Source organism: Hyperoodon ampullatus (assembly GCF_949752795.1).
Source record: "Hyperoodon ampullatus genome assembly, chromosome: 2".
Taxonomy (NCBI): Eukaryota; Metazoa; Chordata; class Mammalia; order Artiodactyla; family Ziphiidae; genus Hyperoodon; species Hyperoodon ampullatus.
In genome coordinates, this window is record NC_136915.1 from 107,865,942 (window position 1) to 107,888,945 (window position 23,004).

A 23,004-nucleotide genomic window follows, 5' to 3' on the forward strand; every position below is an offset into this window, starting at 1 on the left:
ATCTGTCAAAATTTACAGAACTGTACACTAAAAAGTGTGATTTTATTGTATGAACATCATACCTCAATAAAAAATAAAAACAATTTAATACTATTTAAAATATCAGCTTTAGGAAGAGGAATGATACAAATTTATACACAAAAGAGACTACTCAACCATTGTGGAAAGTAATTATTTTAAAAAACAAATACCATTGATATTAATTTTTTCCAGCTTTATTGAGGTATAATGATAAAATTATATATATTTAAAGTATGCAGCATGATGACTTGATGTATGTGAACACTGTGAAATGATTCCCACAATCAAGGTAATTCACATCTATCACTTCACACCTCTGTGTGTTTGTGTGGGAAAATGCTTAAGATTTACTCTCTTAGCAAATTTCAGGTATATAGCACAGTATTATTAACTATAGTCATCATGCTGTGCTTATTCATCTTATAACTTAAAGTTTATACCCTTTGACCAACATCTTCCCATTTCCCCTAACTCCTGACCCCTGGCAACTATCATTCTACCCTCTGTTTCTCTGAGTTTAACTTTTTTTTTAGATTCTAGGTATAAGTGATACAATACAGTATTTGTCTTTCTCTGACTTATTTCACTTAGCATAATGCCCTCAAGGCCCATCCATGATGTTGCACATGGCAGGATTTTCTTCTCATGGCTAAATAGTATTCCATTGTGTATGTATATGCTACATCTTCTTTATCCATTCATCTTTAGACAGATACTTAGGTTGTCTCCATATCTTGGCTACTGTGAATAATACTGCAGTGAACATGGGAGTGCAGATATATCTTCAAGATCCTGAGTTCATTTCCTTTGGATATATGCCCATAAGTGGGATTACTGGATCATATGGTAGTTGTATTTTTTAATTTTTGAGGAATCTCCATACTGTTTTCTACAGTGGCTATACCAGTTTACATTCCCACAAGAGCATGCAAGATTTCCCTTTTCTCCAAGTCCTTGCTGACTCTTATCTCTTGTCTTTTTGGTAATAACCATTCGAACAGATGAGGTGATGATATCTCATTGTAGTTCTGATTTACATTTCCCTGATGATTAGCAATGTTGAGTGCCTTTTCCTGTACCTGTTGGCCATTTGTATACCTTCTTTGGAGAAATACCTATTCAGGTCTGTGATATCATGGTTTATAATAGGAAACATGTATTTGGTCTTTGTCCCTCTTTCTGCAATCCCCACACCCTTGGCATTTCCTAAGTGATGAGAGCATTAAAGGTGTTTCTTGTTAGATTAATGAAATGCCTTTTGGACTGAACCTAAGGATGGGAGCTGTTGTCAGGAAAACCAAACACGTGATTAGAGGGTTGGAACTTTCAGTCCCACACCCTGACCTCTGGGGAAGGGAGAGGAGCTGGAGGTTGAAACAATTGCCAATGGACAATGATTTAGTCAATCATGCCTGTGTACTGAAGCCTCCACAAACCCCCAAAAAGGACAGGAATTTGGAGAGCTTCCAGGTGGGTGAACACGTGGAGATTCGTGGAGAGTGGCTCGCTTGGAGAGGGCATGGAAACTCTGAGCCCTTTCCCCATACTCTGCCCTCAAGGAGATGGATCATAACTGTCTACCCCTTAAGTATGGGCGGAGCATACTTCCAAAGAATACAATATAGAAAAGGGGAAAAAAGGATAACTTTACAGTGGAGAAACTTAATAAACACAACCTCAGCCAGCTTAACATCATTAGTGGGAAGTCAGTAGCAGTACCTTTGATATAAGGTGATGAGAATAGCACTTTACCTCTGTGGTTTTCCTCCTGACAGCCCAAACCCCTAGACTAATCATGAGGAAAAAATATCAGACAATCACAAATTAAGGGATAGTCTACAAAATACTTAACTAGTACTCCTCAAAACTGTCAAGATCATCAAAAACAAGAAAAGTGTAAGAAACTGTCACAGTCTAAAGCAGCCTAATGATAAGGAGTAATGTGATACCCTAAGTGGGAGCCTGTGATAGAAAAAAACATTAGGTATAAAGTAAATAAATCAGAATAAAGTATGGAACTTAGTTCTTTTCAAATTGTCAAGTTCCTGAAAGAAACAAAACATTGAAGAACTGATGAAGATTAGAGGAGATTAATGATACATAACAACTAAATGCAATATAAGATCCTGGAACAAAAAAGCGAAATTAGTGGGAAAAGTGGTGAAAATTGAATAAGTGATTTAGTTAACAGTTTTATATCAATGTTAATTTTCTTGTTTTGATAATTGTTGTAATGTTATGTGAAGTCTTTAGGGAACCTGGGGAAAGCTTATACAAGAAGTCTTTGTATTTTTTTTTTGCAACTTTTCTGAAAGAATTAACTCGGTTCAAAATAAAAAGTTTAAAAAATTACTAAAGTAATCCAAATAGTAAAACACATGAGGAAGCCCAGTGACATGATCTTGAGTCAGAAGACTTTTTTTTTTTTTTTTTTTAAATTTTTGGCTGCGCTGAGCAGCATGTAGGATCTTAGTTCCCCAACCAGGGATCAAACCCGCACCCCCTGCATTGGAAGCACAGATTCTTAATCTCTGGACTGCCAGGGAAGTCCCAGAAGTCTCTTCAAATGAGAGCATTTGCACCCAAATAAATACTCTGAAGAGAGCTTTAAAATAAGTTTATTTAAAATCCTCAAGAAAGGGAAGATGCTAGTTTGAATACACCCCAGCTCCACACCACTCTCATCCCAACCCAATTTTCATAACTCAGCATCGGTTGATTCTGGTAGATACTAGAGACCTCAGAATCTGTTCAAGTCCTGACAGAAAGAGCATTTACAGGTCTTCCTTGCCTTTTGGCTAAATCAGTGGTTCTCAAACTTTACCATGCATCAGGAGGGCTTACTAAAACACAGATGACTGGCGACTGGAACTTCTGATTCAGTAAGTCTGGGATGGGGTCTGAGAATTTCTGTCAAGTTCCAGATGATGCTGATGTTTCTGGATCAAGAACCAAATTCTGAGAAACACTAGGGCAGGCAACAGTCTGGAGACCAGTATTGGAGATCCCTAATAAAAGGCAGTGTAAGGAAAGAGTTAGCTGACTCTTGGAACCATAATAGTGCTTCCCATATCTCCAAAAATAAAGAATTAAAACCAACCAGAATATGGGGAACAAATCTCCTATACAGAAAAATTCCACATTTATGTGTATATTGCCTTCTTAAGGAGGTGGAGCATAACTGCAGGCCTGAGATTGCTTATCCTTCGGAAGGCCACCTTGCATCTTTGGCCGATGGCTGGTGTCTGGGAATTTGGATTTTGGGAGGGTTCTTACCACCCCAACTGATAAGAGTGGCCCGCTGTGCCTACACTGTGTTACTGTGTGGTTTATACTGAACACCTGCTCTCCTTCTGGGAGTCTGGAATTTTGATATGGGCTGGCAGAGGGTGCCTATGTGACTAGCCCTATTACAGACCTTGGGCACAGAGTGGAAAGATGTGAAAGTCTTCTGATTGCTTCTATTTTCTTAGAGAAAAAAGAAACAAGGTTTAGTGGTCATGAATTTAAGACGTCAAATGAGCACAGTGATATTTTTCTCTTGCCATATTTAAGTGTTTTAGTGCAGGCACATAACTAAAGGTAATGTTTAGCCAAGCAAGTATGGAGGAAAGGGCTAAGGAATTGAGAGTGCATGGTAGGATATGATTATAATGTTGGACCATGGCTTATAGACCAGGTAGGCTAGGAAGTAAAGATAGAGCAGGTTAATGGAGGGCATGAAGTGGAGTCAAAAAACTGTGGAGTTAGAGTACTGGAGTGAATGTGCTGAAAAGATAAGAGAAGGTTTTGGACAGTGGTATGCTTGAAATAGAGATTTTGGTGGTAATGACATAGGTAGATTATAAAATCACTGGAATGAGAAGGTCATTGAAGTGAGAGGCCAGGTGGTAAAGGTCTACCTCAACACTCATACTCATTCTCCCCTCCTCCTTAATAATAGAACCTTGATTTTACCTGGATACATTGCCTCTCTGTATGAAGACACATTTCCTAGCCTCCCTGGATATATGCTAGATATATGTGACTAAATACTTCCAATGAGATCTACGTGGAAATGTTATATGGAACTTCTAGTAATTTTCCTTAAAAGGGTCGTGGCCTTCTTCTATATTTCTTTTTCCTTCTGTGTAGAATGTCCATATAATGGCTGGAGCTCCAGCAGCCATCTTGGACCATAAAGTAGAAGCCATATGCTGATAGTGGAGCAGAAAGAGATGCTGTGGAGCTGTTACACCATTTCAGGACTATCTTCCTCTATCTTTTCATATGAGAGGGAAATAAACTTAAACCTTGTTTAATCCATTGTTACTTTGGGTTTTTCTGTTATATGCAGTTGAATCTAATCCTAACTAATACATTGGATTGGTGAAAGTATTACCTACATAGATGTGAACTACAGAATAATGCTGCACATCCATGTTCATGGCAGCATTATTCACAACAGCCAAAACATGGAAACAACCTAAGTGTCTATCAGTGGAGAAATAGAGAAAGAAAATTGTGGTGTATATACACAATGGTATATTATTCAGCAAAGAAATGAAGGAAATCCTGCCTTTGCAACAACATGGATGGACCTTGAAGGCATTATGCTAAGTGAAATAAGTAAGAGAGAGAAAGAGAAGTATTGTATGATCTCACTTCTATGTGGAATCTAAAAAACAGAACAAAGCACCTGAACTCATAGATGCACAGAACAGATTTGTGGTTGGCAGAGGCGGGGGGTGGGCAAAATGGGTGAAGGGGGTCAAAAGGTAAATACTTCCAGTTATAAGATAAACAAGTCCTGGGGATATAATGTACAGCATGGTGACTACAGTTAACAATACTGTACTGTATATTTGAAAGTTGCTAAGAGAGTAGATCTTTAAAGTTCTCATCATAAGAAAAGAATTTGTTAACTATTTGTGGCCATAGATGTAAACTAGATTTACTGTGGTGATCATTTCATAATATATATAGAAATCATTATATGGTACACTTGAAACTAATATAATGTTATATGTCAATTATATATCAATAAAAAAATTGAGGTTAAGAAAACTGCTGCACAAATTAACTACAGGAGTAGTTATATATAGAGAGAGGGGGAAAGCTTGGTGCTAAAATCTTCACTGAATGAAGAGGAGTAAACGGGAGGTCCGTAAATAATTTCAAACAGGAGAGGTAGTGGGTGCTTTAAAGAAGCTGGGGAATTTGAGAAAGCAGGGAGAAACAGCAGTGAGGACCAAGGCAGCAAGGAGGATCAAGGAAGACACGCACCCCACCTTTGTTCCCGCGCTAAAATATTGCCTTTTAAAATCCTGTGTTTGATTGAGGAAATAAGATATGGATAGGACATGTCACTTGTGTTTCAAACTAAACAATATTAGAGATGACATACTGACTCAGATCAATGATCTATCCCAGAATATTTTCTGGAAGAACATGCTTGCCCCACAGACATTTCAAAATGTTAAGCACCCCATAATCTCCTCTGTAACTTTTTAATAAAATAGTGAAGTATTATTCACTATTTTATTTACTCCTTTAAAAACTCATCCATATTTTATCTCCCATGCTGAACTTAATTAATTAATCATTTAATTAGTCATTGATTTACTGAGGTCTTACTGTGTTTCAGGTACTATATTAGGCACTAGGAACATACAGATTAATTACAAAGTATCTTCCTCAAAGGAATTTACTAATTCAAGGAGGAACTAGGTGACAGAAACAATTGACATTATATAGTGTGACAAATGATAGTCACCACATATAATTGAGCAATATACCAGGTGTGGTGTGAAGCATAAAGATAGGTCACCTATTTCATCCGGGAGGTTTCTAGAACAGATAACAGGTTACATGAATCTTGAAGGTGAAATAGGTTGGGCAAGGGGAAACATAAGAATGTATGTAGAAACATGGAAAAATACAGCACTTTGGGAAATTACAAGTAAGCAGCTTGGAGGATGTTTGTATAGTATTATACATTATATTACTACTGACAAAAGTAACCATGCACAGATCCAGTACTGAATAAAATTATCTCATTCATGAATGTACTTGTTATTAATATACCATACATTTTGCTAGTGGAGATTATTGGCTTAATGTGCTCAGCTATAAGAACTTACCTAAGTATTTTAGGAAAATGTGTCTTTTGACCTCGTATTACCATTTTCTCCTCTCTACAACTGTAGTCTATACTTATTCAACAAAGGAACAAAATTGCTATAGTAAGTAATAGTATGCTTTATTAGAAGAACTTAATTTGTAGAGTAATCAAGGGAAAAGATAGTAATTTAAATGAATGGTACTATCCAATATTCTTCCTCCTCTGAGAAAATTCCACTAGACTATGCCTCTGAGTCAAATCCTAAACCAAAAGAATACATTTCTTTTTTTTTAATAATAATTTTAAAATTTTAGAATAGCTTTAGATTTAAGAAAAACTTGGGAAGTTAGTACAGAGTTCCTGTATATCCCACACACAATTTATTTTATTGGTAACATCTTACGTTACAATGCTACATTTGTCACAACCAATAAACCAATCAGTACATTGTTATTAACCAGAATCCATACTTTATTAATATTTCTTCCATTTTTACTCAATGTCTTTCTATGTTCCAAGATCCCATCCAAGATACATTACATTTAGACATCAGGTCTCGTTAGGCTCCTCTATACTATGACAACTTCTCAGACATTCCTTTTTCTTTGATGAGCTTCACAGTTTTGAGATGGTCAGGTATTTTGTAAGATATTCCCGATCTTGAGTTTGTCTGATGTTTTCCTCATGGTTAGACTGGGTCATGGTTTTAGGGATGAAGACCACAGAGGCAAAGTACCCTTCTCATCACATCATATCAAGAGTACATACTGTCCACATGACTTTACTGTTGATGTTAATCTTGATCACCCAGCTGAGGTAGTGTTTTTCAGATTTCTTCACTCTAAAGTTATTTTTCTCCCTTTACCGCTCTTTGGAAGGAAGTCACTCTATGCAGCCTACACTTAAGGAATGGGGAGTTATGCTCCAACTCCTGGAGGGCAGAGTATTTATATAAATTGTTTGAAATTCTTCCATATGGGAGTTTTCTCTATTCTACCCCACTTATTATTCAATCACTTATTTATACCATTATGGACTGATGTATATTTTTTATACTTTATATTATAAACCAATACTAGGTTATTTATATTGTTCAAATTGTTCCAGCTTTGGCCATTGGGACCACTTTCAGTTGGTTCCTGTGTCCCTGTGACATTCCCCCATCGATTTGCTTTTTGAGGACTTCCTTACTTTCTGTCACTACAAGAAAGCATTTTTCTGTATAATATAATTGGGAAAGTGATACGACCTTTTAATATAATTACAAAAGCAAGATGTGGTAAATTGATGATTAATACACATTCATCAGTAACTAGGGCTTTGTATCTTGAGTTGTTTTGAGTTCACTTTCCTATTCACATCTTACTTTTAGCTTGGTTTAGAATTTTAACCAATGATTTTTTGGGGGGAGGGTAACCTTTCATATTATAAGGAAACTAAGAGAGTCAATGAGCTTAGAATTACATGCTTTTTATTTAAAGAGGAAACTGGGGTACTTATTGCTGATAACTAGGAATTACATTATCAAAGGACTTCAATTCAACAAACTTACATGCTGAAAGAGGCAAATTTATATGTTGAAGGAACAAAATGGAAAAGAAGCAGCTTTCAATTTAATTTTGAAGAAGAATAGTCTGCAGATTAAAAGATACTAGGTCCATTTTAATAGAGGATTAATCCCCAGTATCACATAGATTCTGGAAGAAAAAAGACCTTCCAATTCTCGAAAAGCATTCCACAGGCAAAATTAGGCGAAATAGCAGGGAACTGTACAAATAGTTATATGATTAGGAGGAAGTTGTAGTCTCACGTTTCTGGCTCTCTTATTTATTGTACATTGGGAAAGATAATGATTTCTAACATTGTTTTTCCAGTTGTTCAAATTTATTTTTTGGTTAAGCAATAGGTAGCAATCCCAAATGTACTACACCACAGCTTATTTACTAACACACTTGGCTGGTACCTCCAGTTCTTTTCTTCATGAAATTAAGTGTGTCAGACATCTAACACTTAGTTAACTACTCTGACAGACAAGAACAGAGCAAAACTTCTGCGGATGAGAAAACAGAATCAACAGCAGCACTTGGACATAAACTGGAGTCCTTGGTTTCATTTCATTTGCTTTGTTTTTCATAACTACAATGTGTGACATAAGAACTGTTATAAGCAGAATACCCCTATATTTAGTTATTAATCCTAATTTATTACATAACTGACCTATTCGAATACTTACTACTTAGACTCTCTGTGTGAGAGGGTGTAGAGGGGAGATAGTAGGAGTTGGGGGGAGAAAAATCCAATCACTTGTGTAGGCCACACCACAGCAGTTGATGGCTACTTATCATAGTTCCTAAGTTAAAGTCTTGTATCCTAATATGGGAACTAAGAGATCAAAAAAGACTGGACAGCTCATTTTAAATCCCAATTTTTCCAGCCAAGTTGAACCTGCTGGTAGCTGCTAGATTGTTAAATTGATCCATGAGCCTAGAAAGTTGGAGGCAGTTTCTTCATTGAGAAAATAGACGTGTTGCTTAGAGGAAAAGAGTGAAAATGACCATGTATCAGACACACTGGTGAACGGCTAGTGAAACAAAATGTTTGAAACAAAGTGTTTAAGTATCTATATATCTTATCTTAGATATATACAACTGTTATAAGACCATTATTTTTCTTATCTCTGAGGAAAAATACATTTAGTTACAATATTAAAAACAAATAAAAGATTAAAAGTCTAGTAGAAAACCAAATCCTGTCGGAAGCACCGTTACATGGAATCTCCCATTTCTTATGTAGATATTGGCTTATGCTCCCCACCATAATATTTGATAAATGACAGCAAACATTTATTAAGCACCTACCACAAGGGTGAAGTCAAGATGGCAGACTAGGAGGACGCGGAATTCGCGTCTCCGCATAACTAGGGCATACACTGGTGGGGGACCACAGGCAACTAAGGGAAATGGGAGGAACCCCCAGTGATGGGGTAGGATGTGGGGCCTGGGGTGGGGAGTGAGGGAGGAGGAGAAGTGGAGGTGGGACAGGACTGGTGCCCCTGAGGGGCGGCTGTGGGAAAGGAAGGGATCCCATGCCCGAAGGGGGAAATTGGGGGACCATTGGGAGGGCAGAGGATCAAAAGGCAGCATGCCCAGGTTTCCCCTGCCCTCTTGGGCCCCTGGGAGCCTGCTGAGATCCTGGGCCTGATCCTCTGCCCACCGAGGCCCCCTCCAGCCACGTGGGTACTGAGGGGGTGGGAGGGAGGTAAGGGGGAGCAAAAATAAAGGCTGGACATACAGGACTGGCAACCCTGAGGGGTGGCTGGGGGATGGGAGGAGTTCCTACACCCAGTGGGACCGACCCACATTTAGGGGGATGGCAGTTGGGGGGACACCCTAGAGGGTGGCACAGAGGAATGGAAGGGAATGTGGCCAGCGCTTTCCCTGTCCACTTAGGCACCAGGGAGCCTGTTGGGCTCCCAGGCCTAATCCTCTTACTTCACAGCCTCCTTTTCCTGCAGTGCAGAGCCCAAGCCCGGCCCCTACACCCCACCCAGGGCTCTACCTCTATACTCGGAGACCCCCTCTGAGAGCCCCTCCAACCGCACTGGGCCTAAACCCCACCCACACACCCTCACCCAGGACCTTACCTCCAAACTCCGGAACTCCACACTCTAGAGGCCCCCATTTGGATGTGCTGCCTCTCCCCTTCTATGCAGACCCTAAGCAGAGTCCATGCCCCACGTTTGAATGGAGCCCACCTAGGCCCCGCCCCCAAGGTCTTTTCCGGCTGCATGGGTCCTGAGCCTAGGCCATGCCCCACTCCCAAATGTCACCCATCTCTCGCCTAGGTTCCCCCCCCTCACCGCCATGCTAAAGCCCACCACTGCCTAATTTCCACCCACGCCTAAACTCTGTGCCCCAAAGCCAAGGCATTTTTTTTTCTTTTCTCTTTTTCCTCTTTTAGATTGAGGTTCTGTTTTACCTTGATTCATTCTTGTTGATTCATGTATTTTTTATTTTTTCTAACCTTTTATTTAGTTTAATTTTATTCTTTATACTTTGTTATTGTTCTGCTCCTTTCAGATTGTTCTCCCCCCTTTTTTTCCCTTTCTTTTTTCTGTTGTGGTTTTGTTTTATCTTGTTGCAGTTGTCTCAATTATATTTTTATTTTTCCTAATATATTTTTTATCTTTCTAATTTTATTATTTTTTTATTCTTTGTTCTTGTACTGCTGTTTTTTTTTCTTTTTTTTTTTGCTACGCCACATGGCTTGCAGGATCTTGGTTCCCAGGCCGGAAGTCAGGCCTGACCTCCTGTGGTGGGAGTTCTGAGTCCAAACCACTGGCCTAAGAGAGAACCTCAAACCCTAGAGAATATTAATTGGAGTGAGGCCTCCTGGAAGTCCTCATCTCGGCACCATGACCCGGCTCTATCCACCTGCCTGCAAACTCCAGTGCTGGATGCCTCAGGCCAAACAACCAGTAACACAGGAATACAGCCCACCCATCAAATTTTAAAAAATGACAAAAAAAAAATGTGTTACAGACGAAGGAGCAAGGTGAAAACTTACAAGACCAAATAAATGATGAAATAGGCAACCTACCTGAAAAAGAATTCAGAGTAATGATAGTAAAGATGATCCAGAATCTCGGAAACAGAATGGAGAAAATACAAGAAACATTTAACAAGTATCTAGAAGAACTAAACAGCAAACAAGCAGTGATGAACAACAGAGTAACAAATTTAAAATCCTCTAGAAGGAATCGGTAGCTGAATAACTGAGGCAGAAGAATGGATAAGTGAGCTGGAAGATAAAATAGTGGAAATAACTGCCAGGGAGCAGAATACAGAAAAAAGAATGAAAAGAATTGAGGACAGTCTCAGAGACCTCTGGGACAACATTAAATGCACCAACATTCAAATTATATTCAAACATTCAAATTATAGAAGAAGAGAAAAAGAAAGGGTCTGAGAAAATATTTGAAGAGATCATAGTCAAAAACGTACCTAACATGGGAAAGGAAATAGTCAATCAAGTCCAGGAAGCGCAGAGAGTCCCATACAGGATAAACCCAAAGAGAAACATGCTGAAACACACATTAATCAAGCTATGAAAAATTAAATAAAAATAAAAAATTTTAAAGCAACAAGGGAAAAGCAACAAATAACATACAAGGAAATCCCCATAAGGTTAACAGTTGATCTTTCAGAATAAACTCTGCAAGCCACAGGGGAGTGGCAGGACATATTTAGAGTGATGAAAAGGGAACACCAACAACCAAGATTACCTGGCAAGGATCTCATTCAGATTTGACGGAGAAATCAAAAACTTTACAGACAAGCAAAAGCTAAGGGAATTCAGCACCACCAAACCAGCTTTACTACAAAATGCTAAAGGAACTTCTATAAGCGGGAAACACTAGAGAAGAAAAAGACCCACAAAAACAAACCCAAATCATTAAGAAAACGGTAATAGGAACATACATATTGATAATAACCTTGAATGTAAATGGATTAAATGCTCCAACCAAAAGACACAGCCTGGCTGAATGGATACAAAAACAAGACCCTTATATATGCTGTCTACAGGAAACTCACTTCAAACCTAGGGACACATATAGAAAGAAATTGAGGGGATGGAAGAAGATATTCCATGCCAATGGAAATCACAAGAAAGCTGGATTAGCAATACTCATATGAGATAAAATAGTCTTTAAAATAAAGACTGTTACAAGAGATAAGAAAGGACACTACATAATGATCAAGGGATCAATTCAAGAAGAAAACGTAATAACTATAAATATTTATGCACCCAACATAGGAACACTTCAGTACATAAGGCAAATGCTAACAGCCATAAAAGGAGAAATCAACAGTAACACAATGGTAGTGGGGGACTTTAACACCCCACTTACACCAATAGACAGATCATCCAGAGAGTAAATAAATAAGGAAACACAAGCTTTAAAAGACACAATAGACCAGATAGACCTAATTGATATTTTTAGGACATGCCACCTGAAAGTGGAAAAACACACTTTCTTCTGACGTGCACATGGAACACTCCAGAATAGATCACATCCTGGGTCACAAATCAAGCCTTGGAAAATTTAAGAAAACTGAAATGGTATCAAGCATGTTTTCCAACCACAATGCTGTGAGATTAGAAATCAATTACAGGAAAAAAACAGTAAAAGACACAAACACATGGAGGCTAAACAGTGCGCTGCTAAATAACCAAGAGATCACTGAAGAAATCAAAGAAGAAATTAAAAAAATACCTAGGAACAAATGACAACAAAAACACAATGATCCAAAAACCTATGGAACGTAGCTAAAGCAGTTGTAAGAGCGAAGTTCATAGCAATTCAAGCTCACCTCAGAAACAAGAAAAATCTCAAACAATCTAACCTTACACCTAAAGCAACTAGAAAAAGAACAAAGAAAACCCAAAGGTAGTAGAAGGAAAGAAATCATAATCAGAGCAGAAATAAATGAAATAGAAACAAAATAGCAAAGATCAATAAAACTAAAAGCTGGCTCCTTGAGAAGATAAACAGAATTGATAAACCTTTAGCCAGACTCACCAAGAAAAGAAGAGAGAGGACTCAAATCAATAAAATTAGAAATGAAGAGATTACAAGAGACACTACAGAGATTCAAAAGATTATAACAGACTACTACAAGCAACTCTATACCAATAAAATGGACAACCTGGAAGAAATGGACAAATTCCTGGAAAAGTACAACTTTACAAGATTGAACCAGGAAGAATTAGAAAACATAAATAGACCAATCACAGGTAATGAAATTCAAATTAATTTAAAATCTTCCAACAAACAAAAGTCTAGGACCAGATGGCTTCACAGGCAAACTCTATCAAACATTTAGAGAAGAGTTAACACCTATCCTTCTCAAACTCTTCCAAAAAATTGTGAAGGGAGGAACACTCCCAAACTTGTTCTACGAGGGCCACCATCACTCTGTTATCAAAACCAAAGATATTACAAAAAAAGAAAATTACAGACCAGTATCACTGATGAACATAGACACAAAAATCCTCAAGAAAATACTAGGAAACAGAATCCAACAACACACTAAAAGAATCATACACCATGATCAAGTGAGATTTATCCGAGGGATGCAGGGATTCTTCAATATACATAAAACAACCAATGTGATACACCATGTTAACAAATTAAAGAATAAAAATCATATGATCATCTCAATAGATGCAGAAAAAGCTTTTGGCAGAATTCAACACCCATTTATGATAAAAACTACAGAAAGTGGGCATAGAGGGAACCTACCTCAACATAATAAAAGCCATATATGACAAACCCACAGCAAACATCATTCTCAATGGTGAAAAACTGAAAGCATTTCCTCTAAGATCAGGAACAAGAGAAGGCTGTCCACTCTTGCCACTATTATTCAACACAGTATTGGAAGTCTTAGCTGTAGCAATCAGAGAAGAAAAAGAAATAAAAGGGATACAAATTGGAAAAGACCTAAAACTGACTTTCCTAATGATATGGTACTGTACATAGAAAATCCTAAAGATGCCACCAGAAAACTACCAGAACTAGTCAATGAATTTGGTAAGGTTGCAGGATACAAAATTAATGCACAGAATCTCTTGCACTCCTATACAGTAACAACGAAAGATCAGAAAGAGAAATTAAGGAAACAATCCCATTTACCATCACAACAACAATAAAAAATACCTAGGAGTAAACCTACCTAAAGAGACAAAAGACCTGTACTCAGAAAACTATAAAACACTGATGAAAGAAGTCAAAGATAACATAAACAATTGGGCAGGTATACCTTGGTCCTGGATTGGAAGAATCAATACTGTGAAAATGACTATACTACCCAAAGCAATCTACAGATTCAATGCAATTCCTATCAAATTACCAGTGGCATTTTTCACAGAACTAGAACAAGAAATTTTACAATTTGTATGGAAACACAAAAGACGCCAAATAGCCAACGCAATCTTGAGAAAGAAAAATGGTGCTGGAGGAATCAGGTTCCCTGACTTCAGACTATACTCCAAGGCTACAGTAATCAAGACAGTATGGTACTGGCACAGAAACAGAAATATAGATCAATGGAACAGGATAGAAAACCCAGAGATAAACCCACGCACATAGGGTCACCTTATCTTTGACAAAGCAGGCAAGAATATACAGTGGAGAAAAGACATCCTTGTCAATAAGTGGTGCAGGGAAAACTGGACAGCTACATGTGAAAGAATGAAATTAGAACACACCCTAACTACAGACACAAAAATAACCTCAAAATGGATTAAAGACCTAAATGTAAGGCCACACACTATAAAACTTTTAGAGGAAAACATAGGCAGAACACTCTATGACATAAATCACAGCAAGGTCCTTTTTGATCCACCTCCTAGAATAAGGGAATTAAAAACAGGAATAAACAACTGAGACGTAATGAAATGTAAAAGCTTTTGCACAGCAAAGGAAACCATAAACCAGACCAAAAGACAATCCTCAGAATGGGAGAAAATATTTGCAAATGAAGCAACTGAAAACGGATTAATATCCAAAATATATGATCAGCTCATGCAGCTCAGTAACACAAAAACAAACAACCCAATCCAAAAATGGGCAGAAGACCTAAATAGATATTTCTCCAAAGAAGACATACAGATGGCCAAGAGGCACATGAAGAGATGCTCAACATCACTAATTATTAGAGACATGCAAATCAAAACTACAATGAGGTATTACCTCAAACTCATTAGAATGGGCATCATCAGAAAATCTACAAACAATAAATGCTGGAGAGGGTGTGGAGAAAAGGGAGCCCTCTTGCAATGTTGGTGGGAATGTAAATTGATACAACCACTATGGAGAACAGTATGGAGCTTCCTTAAAAAACTAAAAATAGAACTACCATATGACCCAGGAATCCCACTACTGGTCATATACCCTGAGAAAACCATAATTCAAATAGAGTCACGTAGCACAATGTTCATTGCAGCACTGTTTACAATAGCCAGGATATGGAAGCAAACTAAGTGTCCATCAACAGATGAATGGATAAAGAAGATGTGGCACATATATACAATGGAATATTACTCAGCCATAAAAAGGAACGACATTGAGTTATTTGTGCTGAGGTGCATGGACCTAGAATCTGTCATACAGAATGAAGTAAGTTAGAAAGAGAAAAACAAATACCATATGCTAATGCATATATATGGGATTTAAAGAAGTGGTACTGATGAACCTAGTGGCACAGCAGGAATAAAGATGCAGACATAGAGAAATGGCTTGAGGACACAGTGGGGAAGGGGAAGCTGGGATAAAGTGAGAGTAGCATTGATGTATATACACTACCAAATGTAAAATGGATGGCTAGTGGGAAGCTGCTGCACAGCATAGGGAGATCAGCTCAGAGCTTTGTGAAGACCTAGAGGGATGGGATAGGGAGGGTGGGAGGGAGGCTCAAGAGGGAGGGGATATGGGGATATATGTATACATATAGCTGACTCACTTTGTTGTACAGCAGAAATGAACACAATATTGTAAAGCCTTTATACTCCAATAAAGATGTGAAAAAAAGAAAAGAAAGCACCTACCACATTTCAGGAACTCTGCTAAGGACAAAACAAAGATGACTAAAAGAGTATCTGAGCTCACAGTCCAGGAATGACTGAAAGGAAAAAGTGATGGGTCATAAGAGTAAGGTAGGTAAGCCAGTACAAATGAAAAGGTGGGATTTCACTGTAGGGAAAAGAGGAAAAAGGTTTAATGATTTAGAAAGAGAAATAAAAGATTTCTGGGCAATGTGAAGCTGAGAGTTGTTCAATCTTGTCAGGTTCTGAAGGCAGATCCAGCATTCAAAGAAAATTGGGACAATGACAATGGAACAGCTAAAAATAGGTCATAATTATAGCAAAGCAAGCCACAGCCAGCATAAACCTGGCCACTGTTATTGTTGAAGTTGTGGAATTGTTGTTTTCAATTACTCTTGTCATTAGCGGCTTCCTGATACGATCTTCTGTGGTGAGGATAGCTTTTCGAGCTCCATCCCACTTTCCAGGGCCCTGTAGCCGATACTGGATTGGAGTACAGGGTCCCCAAACTAACTGTAATGCCAATTTGGGGTCAGTGAAGGCCAGGGACAGCAGATTGGGCTTGACGCCCACCAGATCAGCAAGCTCATCCATGGTATCTATATAGTCTCCCTGAATGGTATGGCGTTGGCTGTCCACATACCTGAAGCAGAGGAGATAGAAGCCATGCCTATTAACAATTCAGTCAATCCATCAATTAATCAATGCTTTCTATCTGTCTGCTCTTGCCTCAATATTGGGCTAGGAGCTGTAGAAAATAGAGAAGAAAGACACTGTCTCTATCCTTAAGGGCCTTATAGTCCACTGGAGTAGATAAGATAGATACACATGAAACGGAGAAGAATGTAAGACTTTTGGTAAATCATGTGGTATTAGACTCCTAAATAGAAATGTAGAAGAGGGTATTTAAAATCGAGCTATGATAAGTCCTTGAAGGATGTGGAAGAAATAGATAAGCTGAGAACAAAGAGGAAAGTATTACAAGTCAATATATGTAATGTAGATTATATATTGTAGGAGTTTAGCAGTGAAAGGAAGGAGGAAAATAGGAAAGCACCTAGAAAGGGTATCAGGGTTAAATAAAAAATGTCTTTCTCCTCCTTTCAGAAGGGAGAGTTATGCTGGTATAATCAGTTGAAGAAAACCACGTCTTTGGGCATGGGATGATTGTGCCTCTGACTTCTCCATAAAAATCTAGGAACATCATCAACATCAACTTTGTTCAAATGAAAATCACTAGTGAATAAGCTCAAGTTCTGAAATTCAGATGGCTAAATGTGTCCACCCAAGCACTAAAATACGGACTGGTGGTACCACCTTCCCAGATCCTATAGATTACTCATAGTAAGAGTCACTGTGACCTAAGTATGCTGTCACATGACAGCCAGCAAAGTGGCCTCTGCAGATTTGTAAATCTACCTACAGATTTGTAATTTAACCGTATCTACCTCTCATTTATTCATCGCTTCCCTTCCTTCCTCTGGCAGCTCTAATATCCCTTCATGTAATCCTTGCCAAAATAATGTACCAGGTTTTTTCTCCATGTGCTTTTTCCTACTTGACTTTTCTTTTAGGCCCTAAACATAGAATTTTCTTAAGCTTTTCTCTCCTTTCCCATCCATATTCAAACCACTTGGTGGTATTTCTCTATTCTATTGTCACAAACTATTATTTCCTTTTCCTTCAAAATATAATCTAAATCCTTAAACAGACATGAGGACAATAAATATAGTACAACATTGCTCTTATTAAGAAGTAAGTGGCAGGACTTCCCTGGTGGTGCAGTGGTTAAGAATCCGCCTGCCAATGCAGGGGTCACGGGTTCGATCTCTGGTCCAGAAAGGTCCCACATGCTGTGAAGCAACTAAGCCTGTGTGCCGCAACTACTGAGACTGTGTACCACAACTACTAAACCCCGCACACCCTAGAGCCCATGCACCACAACTACTGAAGCCCACACGCTCTAGGGCCCACGTGCTGCAACTACTGAAGCCAGTGTGCCTAGAGCCCATGCTCCACAACAAGAGAAGCCACCACAATGAGAAGCCCATGCACCACAAAGAAGAGTAGCCCCCTGCTCTCCAGAACTAGAGAAAGCCCACGCACAGGAGTGAAGACCCAATGCAGCCAAAAGAAAAGAAAAATAAGTGGGAAAAATTAACCACCTATCTTCCTGGGAGAACTCTTACCTTTTGCCCATATCCTCTTGAACCTTAGCTATTTCTTTTATCATTTCATTTTGTGAGGGTAATGTCTTTATCCCTAAAGAGAAAAATCAAAATTTTAAGTGTAAAATTACCTCAGTGTGAACACTAATCCTATTAACAATTACCATGCTATGGAAAATTCAAAGGAATACAGGCTAGTTGTCTGTAGCAAGGAGGTTACACCTTCACTTGACCACCTTATGCTACCACCACCAAAATATAATCATGTTAACCTCAGTAGCTTACTGTTTTCTGCTTTGTCTTTGGAAGATATTTCTCCTAATCTGCTTTCTAACCAAAAGCTGCCTCTTCCCTTACATAGTCTTTCAATTGGGAAATGAAATTGGACATGAGGAAATGATAAATGGCCTTAAAAATATACGGAAAATGAGGTGCAAAGTAAAAGGAGGGGGGAGGATTGGAAACACACCTGTACTTGTACTCTTAATAACAAAGAGGCTTTATACCACAGGGAGAAAGAAGTAAAAGTAAACTCTCAGTCCTATTTTAGTAAGGGGGATGGTCAAAGGCAACTCATAATACCCAATCTTAACAAATAAATTTAAGCACTAATGCCCAGTTTCAGTAGCAGGAATTTAACACCAAGGACATGGCTAGACAAAGGTAGAATAGTATTTAAGTCAACATAGACAACTCTCAATTTAAGTGATTACCTTTATGCCCGGATTTACAATCACTATGCCATGTAGAAAACTTTAGCCACACCCAACTCTAAAGTGTTACTCCACAAAATTCTGGAACATGTAATTTTAGAATGGGAATATATCTTACCTAATACAATCCTTCTCTCTACAAATACTCTCAAGTGGTTATCTCATTCCTCCTTAAATATCTCTGGTGATGGGGATCTCATCACCTGAGGAGATGATTTAATTGTTTGGCCACTCTACTTCCTGGAACATTATCCTTTTCATTGACCCCAGAACATGCCTGCATGCAACTGGCACCAGTGGACTTAGCTCTGCCTTCTGGGGCCAAGGAGTCTAGTATTAACAAATGACAGCCTTTGAACCATTTGAGAACAACTGTCATAACTTCTTTAAGTCTTCCCATTATCAGCCTTAAAGCCTTAACAGTTCCCCATATAACAGGTTTCACGTTCTCTGCCCCACTAGTTGCCTTTCTCTGGGCACACTCTAGTAACTATGCTGGTGTGTACCTCTTAAAACATGAGACCCAAATTCGACACTCAAGAAATAGCCTTCTGTGTTTTGCCATGTGTTCTTTTCATTTTAGCCTTGGGAATTATTATGTATGTTCGTAAGTCAATGAGGAATCACTGAAATGCTTCATTTGAAGTTAATCACAGGTCTTAAGATGCTCATGAAACACAGTTTGAGAGTTGATTTCCAAAGTATTTCTCATAGTACAACCGTAATTTTTACTTCTCTTAACTAGAAACATTATGGAGGAGGAGGTGATTTCTTGCCTGTGATTCAGCCAATTCATTTAAAAAAAAAACAACAACAAAAACACAACCAAACAAAAAATCACTATAAATTAGATAGGTAAATAGATAGCAATATATAAAGATGTGTACTGTATCCAGTGGTGCAGTTCTTAATTCATTGATACTGTTGCAGTGTTTCCTCGTTCAGGCACATGTCATTTTTACCATATGTATCTCCCTCCTTCCTATCTTGCTCCTTCTCTTATATTACCAGTTTGCATCAATGGCCATAGCCCCTGAGGAGATTCTTTTCTCTCTTTCATCTCCAACCTACATTCCATCCAAATCCTTTCAAATTCACCAATGAAATTTCATTCAAATATTTCTTGTATTCCTTTACCTTAGTTTAAAGCCCTCATTATGTCTTTCTTGGACATTTGTCACAGGCTCAAAATTGACCTATTTCCCATTTCCTTTCCCTCTAATACATCTGAATTACAAATCTGATTTGACTCTCTCAGTTAATCCTTCAATTGTTCTCTATTGCCTACATTGAATGTAAACTTCTTGCATCGCACCTAAGGATTTTTCTTGGTTTTGCCTCTATAAATATCTCCAGCTTCATTTTCTTTAATTCCTATAATACTTTATTCTCCAGAATTCTGAACTCCTTGTAGTTCTCAGGACTTGGTTTATTTTGTCATTTTCTGTAACTTTGCATAAATATTACTTATTGTTCTCTTCTCTGTTATGGTCAAGATGGCCTTGTCCTTTTATTAAACTCATTTTTTACAGTGTATTTGCAGTTGTAGGGAGAATTGGGTACTTATTCCTTTCTGCTCCCATAGCCAACTCCTCTACATTGTTATTGGACACTTGTTTAGGATATAGTAAATATCTGCTGAATGAATGAACACATTAAATGTCTGTTTACTTGTCTACCTTGCTTGACTCTCAGTTCCCTAAAGATAGGAGTTTTCTATTTGGTCATATTTGCATCTCCAGCACCTAGCAGAGGGTCTGGCATATACTAAGAGGCCAGTAAATGTTAGCTGAAGAATGTTGTTGAAGAAGAGTGTGGAACTGAAGTTCAGAGATTTCCTAAGGGTTCCAAGACAAGTTTCAAAAGGGGCGAGCTTGGGCTTCCCTGGTGGCGCAGTGGTTGAGGGTCCACCTGCCGATGCAGGGGACACGGGTTCGTGCCCTGGTCCGGGAAGATCCCACATGCTGCGAAGCGGCTGGGCCCGTGAGCCATGGCCGCTGAGCCTGCACGTCCGGAGCCTGTGTTCCGCCACGGGAGAGGCCACAACAGTGAGAGGCCCGCGTACCGCAAAAAAAAATAATAATAATGGGCAAGCCTGAATTATAACTCTGTGGAACTAAGTCTTTCAGTCGGCTCTTGGGCCTATGGCAGATTGTATTTATGTAATCCTGACTAGTCCCTGCATGTTTAATGTAAAGATAATGTTACAAGAGAAAGGAGGTGTGGCTGCCATTCTGCTCTTTCAGTCCAGTCCAGTGCAGCCTTTTACCATGACTGGAAATTGAGAAGGTAGTTCATAAGCTGAGATCCTCTGATAAGAACTTTCTACTGTAGTTTAGAAAACCTCCAAAACTAAACTCGCAGTCATTGAATAGAGATGTATTAGCTACCTCCCATGTGCTAGGCACTGGTCTAGACTTGGAAAACAAAGGCAAATAAACATGATTCTTTTATTTAAAGAGCTTTCAATATACTACAAAGAGAGGGAGGAAATAAACGGGCTTTTTCCACACAAATAACGAGTAAAGGGAGGCATACCAGGCAGAGAGAACAACAGAAGCAAAGGCATAAGGTACAAGAGTACCTGCTGTGTTTGCTGCATAGTGGGTAAGTCATTCAGTGCATCTAGAAGATTGTAGGATGGATGGTAATGACTAGTGAAAGGTGGGCCTGAGAAAACAGCCTGTATCCAATTTGTGGAGGAACTTGAATGCCATCCTATGACATAATGCCTCCTTGTGATCCAGAGAATTGGTATCATTTCATACGGTTTTCAAGGGAAGAAAGTTACTAAATGAAAGTGGAACACTTGCAAGGGCTTTTGAGAGGGCTACAAGCGAGACAAAAGAAAAGTAGATTTCTGTCAAGGCAAGCAAGTGGGTTCTGTGTTCTAGAAGAGGGTGGAATATTTTCTTGACAAGAGAATAATAATTCTAGAGAACAAAGGAAGTAGGGAAATGCGGCTTGGTGAGGAAAGGACAGGCCAGGGAAGAGGACAGGCTGAGTTGGGTTGGTGTGATAGAATGGTCTTAAAATTGGCACAGTGAAGGTAGAATTCTGGGATGAGAAAGGCAAGGATTTGGTAGGCAGACAGTAGAACAAAAAACTCAGGGTTCGTTTTGGAAACTTGATAAAGTTATAGGGATTCTCTGATGATTCCTTCCTTCCAAGTGTTAAGAAGAAGGCTAGAGGGATTAGCACTGACTAAGATTTGCTAGCATAGGAAACTGAGCTTTTTGTGCATTTCCCCTAAAATCCCCTAATCCCACAGTCATAATGCAGAATCTTCCAAATACTCAGTTGCCCTAATCCTCTCAATGGTTCACTTGGTCCTGGAAAAGAGTCTCGTTTTTATTCAAAGTGTGCTAAGATGCTGTGGCCTATTTTAAAGCAATTTTTTCCTCTTACTTTATTGACCCAATTAAAAGATCCACTTTATATGACTGGAATTAAGCCAACTTCACCGGTTACTTGCATTGGATTGCTGGTCCAGTGCTCAAGGAGTACATGATCTACTGGATAGAATTAAAAGGAATTAAGAAATGAAAGAACTTTGGGAGTTCCCTGGCAGTCCAGTGGTTAAGATTCCATGCTTCCACTGCAGGGGCTTGGGTTCGATCCCTGGTTGGGGAACTATGATTCCCACGTGCCACACGGCACAGCCAAAAAATTAAAAATAGAAAAAAAAAAAAAAGAAAGAAAGAAATGAAAGAACTTTGGGGAAATTTGGAAAAATTTTCTTTCTATCAACTCTAACATCATTGCTTCTTTTTTCTATGCTACCATGAGGATCTTCACTAGGGAAGAAGAATCTGTAATTTCAATAAAAACGTTTTTAAAAATATTTATTTATTTGGCTGCACCGGGTCTTAGTTGTGCCACACAAGATCCTCTTTGTGGCATGCATGACCTTTAGTTGAGGCACGTGGGATCTAGTTCCCTGACCAGAGATCAAACCCAGGCCCCCTGCATTGGGGATGTGGAGTCTTAGCCACTAGACCACCAGGGAAGTCCCTCAACAAGAACTTTGAATAGTTTTAATTAAACATTAGTAATGGTAGCAAATTTTATTATAGTAACCATAGAATCAAAGAACTACTTTGTTAGAGGGAACCTTAAAAGTCATCTGATTTCTCTCCCTGTTCTGAGGCTTGAATCTACTTCATATTGGCCTGGTCAAAGTTTATTTTTAATGTTAAGCTGATATTGTGCAAACTCTCAGAATTTCACTCCTTGCTTCTGGTTCAACCCTTTGGAGTGATACTAAGCAAATATATAAAACCTTCTGCCATGGGGCACCTATTCAGGTATCTGCAGGGAACTTCCATATCTCCCCTAAATCTTATCCTCTCCAGGCCAAACCTCTCCAGCTCCTTTAGTTGTACTTCAA

At 38.7% G+C, this 23,004-nt stretch overlaps 1 protein-coding gene across 2 annotated transcripts in view; it reads right to left on the minus strand.

Annotated features, from left to right (window-relative positions):
* Positions 1-6,756: 6,756 nt before the first annotated feature.
* The window catches only part of LOC307047843 (flavin-containing monooxygenase 5), a gene marked incomplete at both ends in the record, with an annotated part of 38,327 nt that continues 22,079 nt past the window's right edge, over positions 6,757-23,004 (minus strand). The window contains 2 exons of one of the 2 annotated variants that reach the window (XM_079696545.1): positions 6,757-6,817; positions 17,923-17,995. In XM_079696545.1, the coding sequence (XP_079552671.1) occupies positions 6,757-6,817; positions 17,923-17,995 (134 nt within the window). Of the gene's footprint in view, positions 6,818-16,030; positions 16,377-17,922; positions 17,996-23,004 lie in introns of those variants that run through there. The other variant, XM_079696546.1, reaches the window with a different exon arrangement.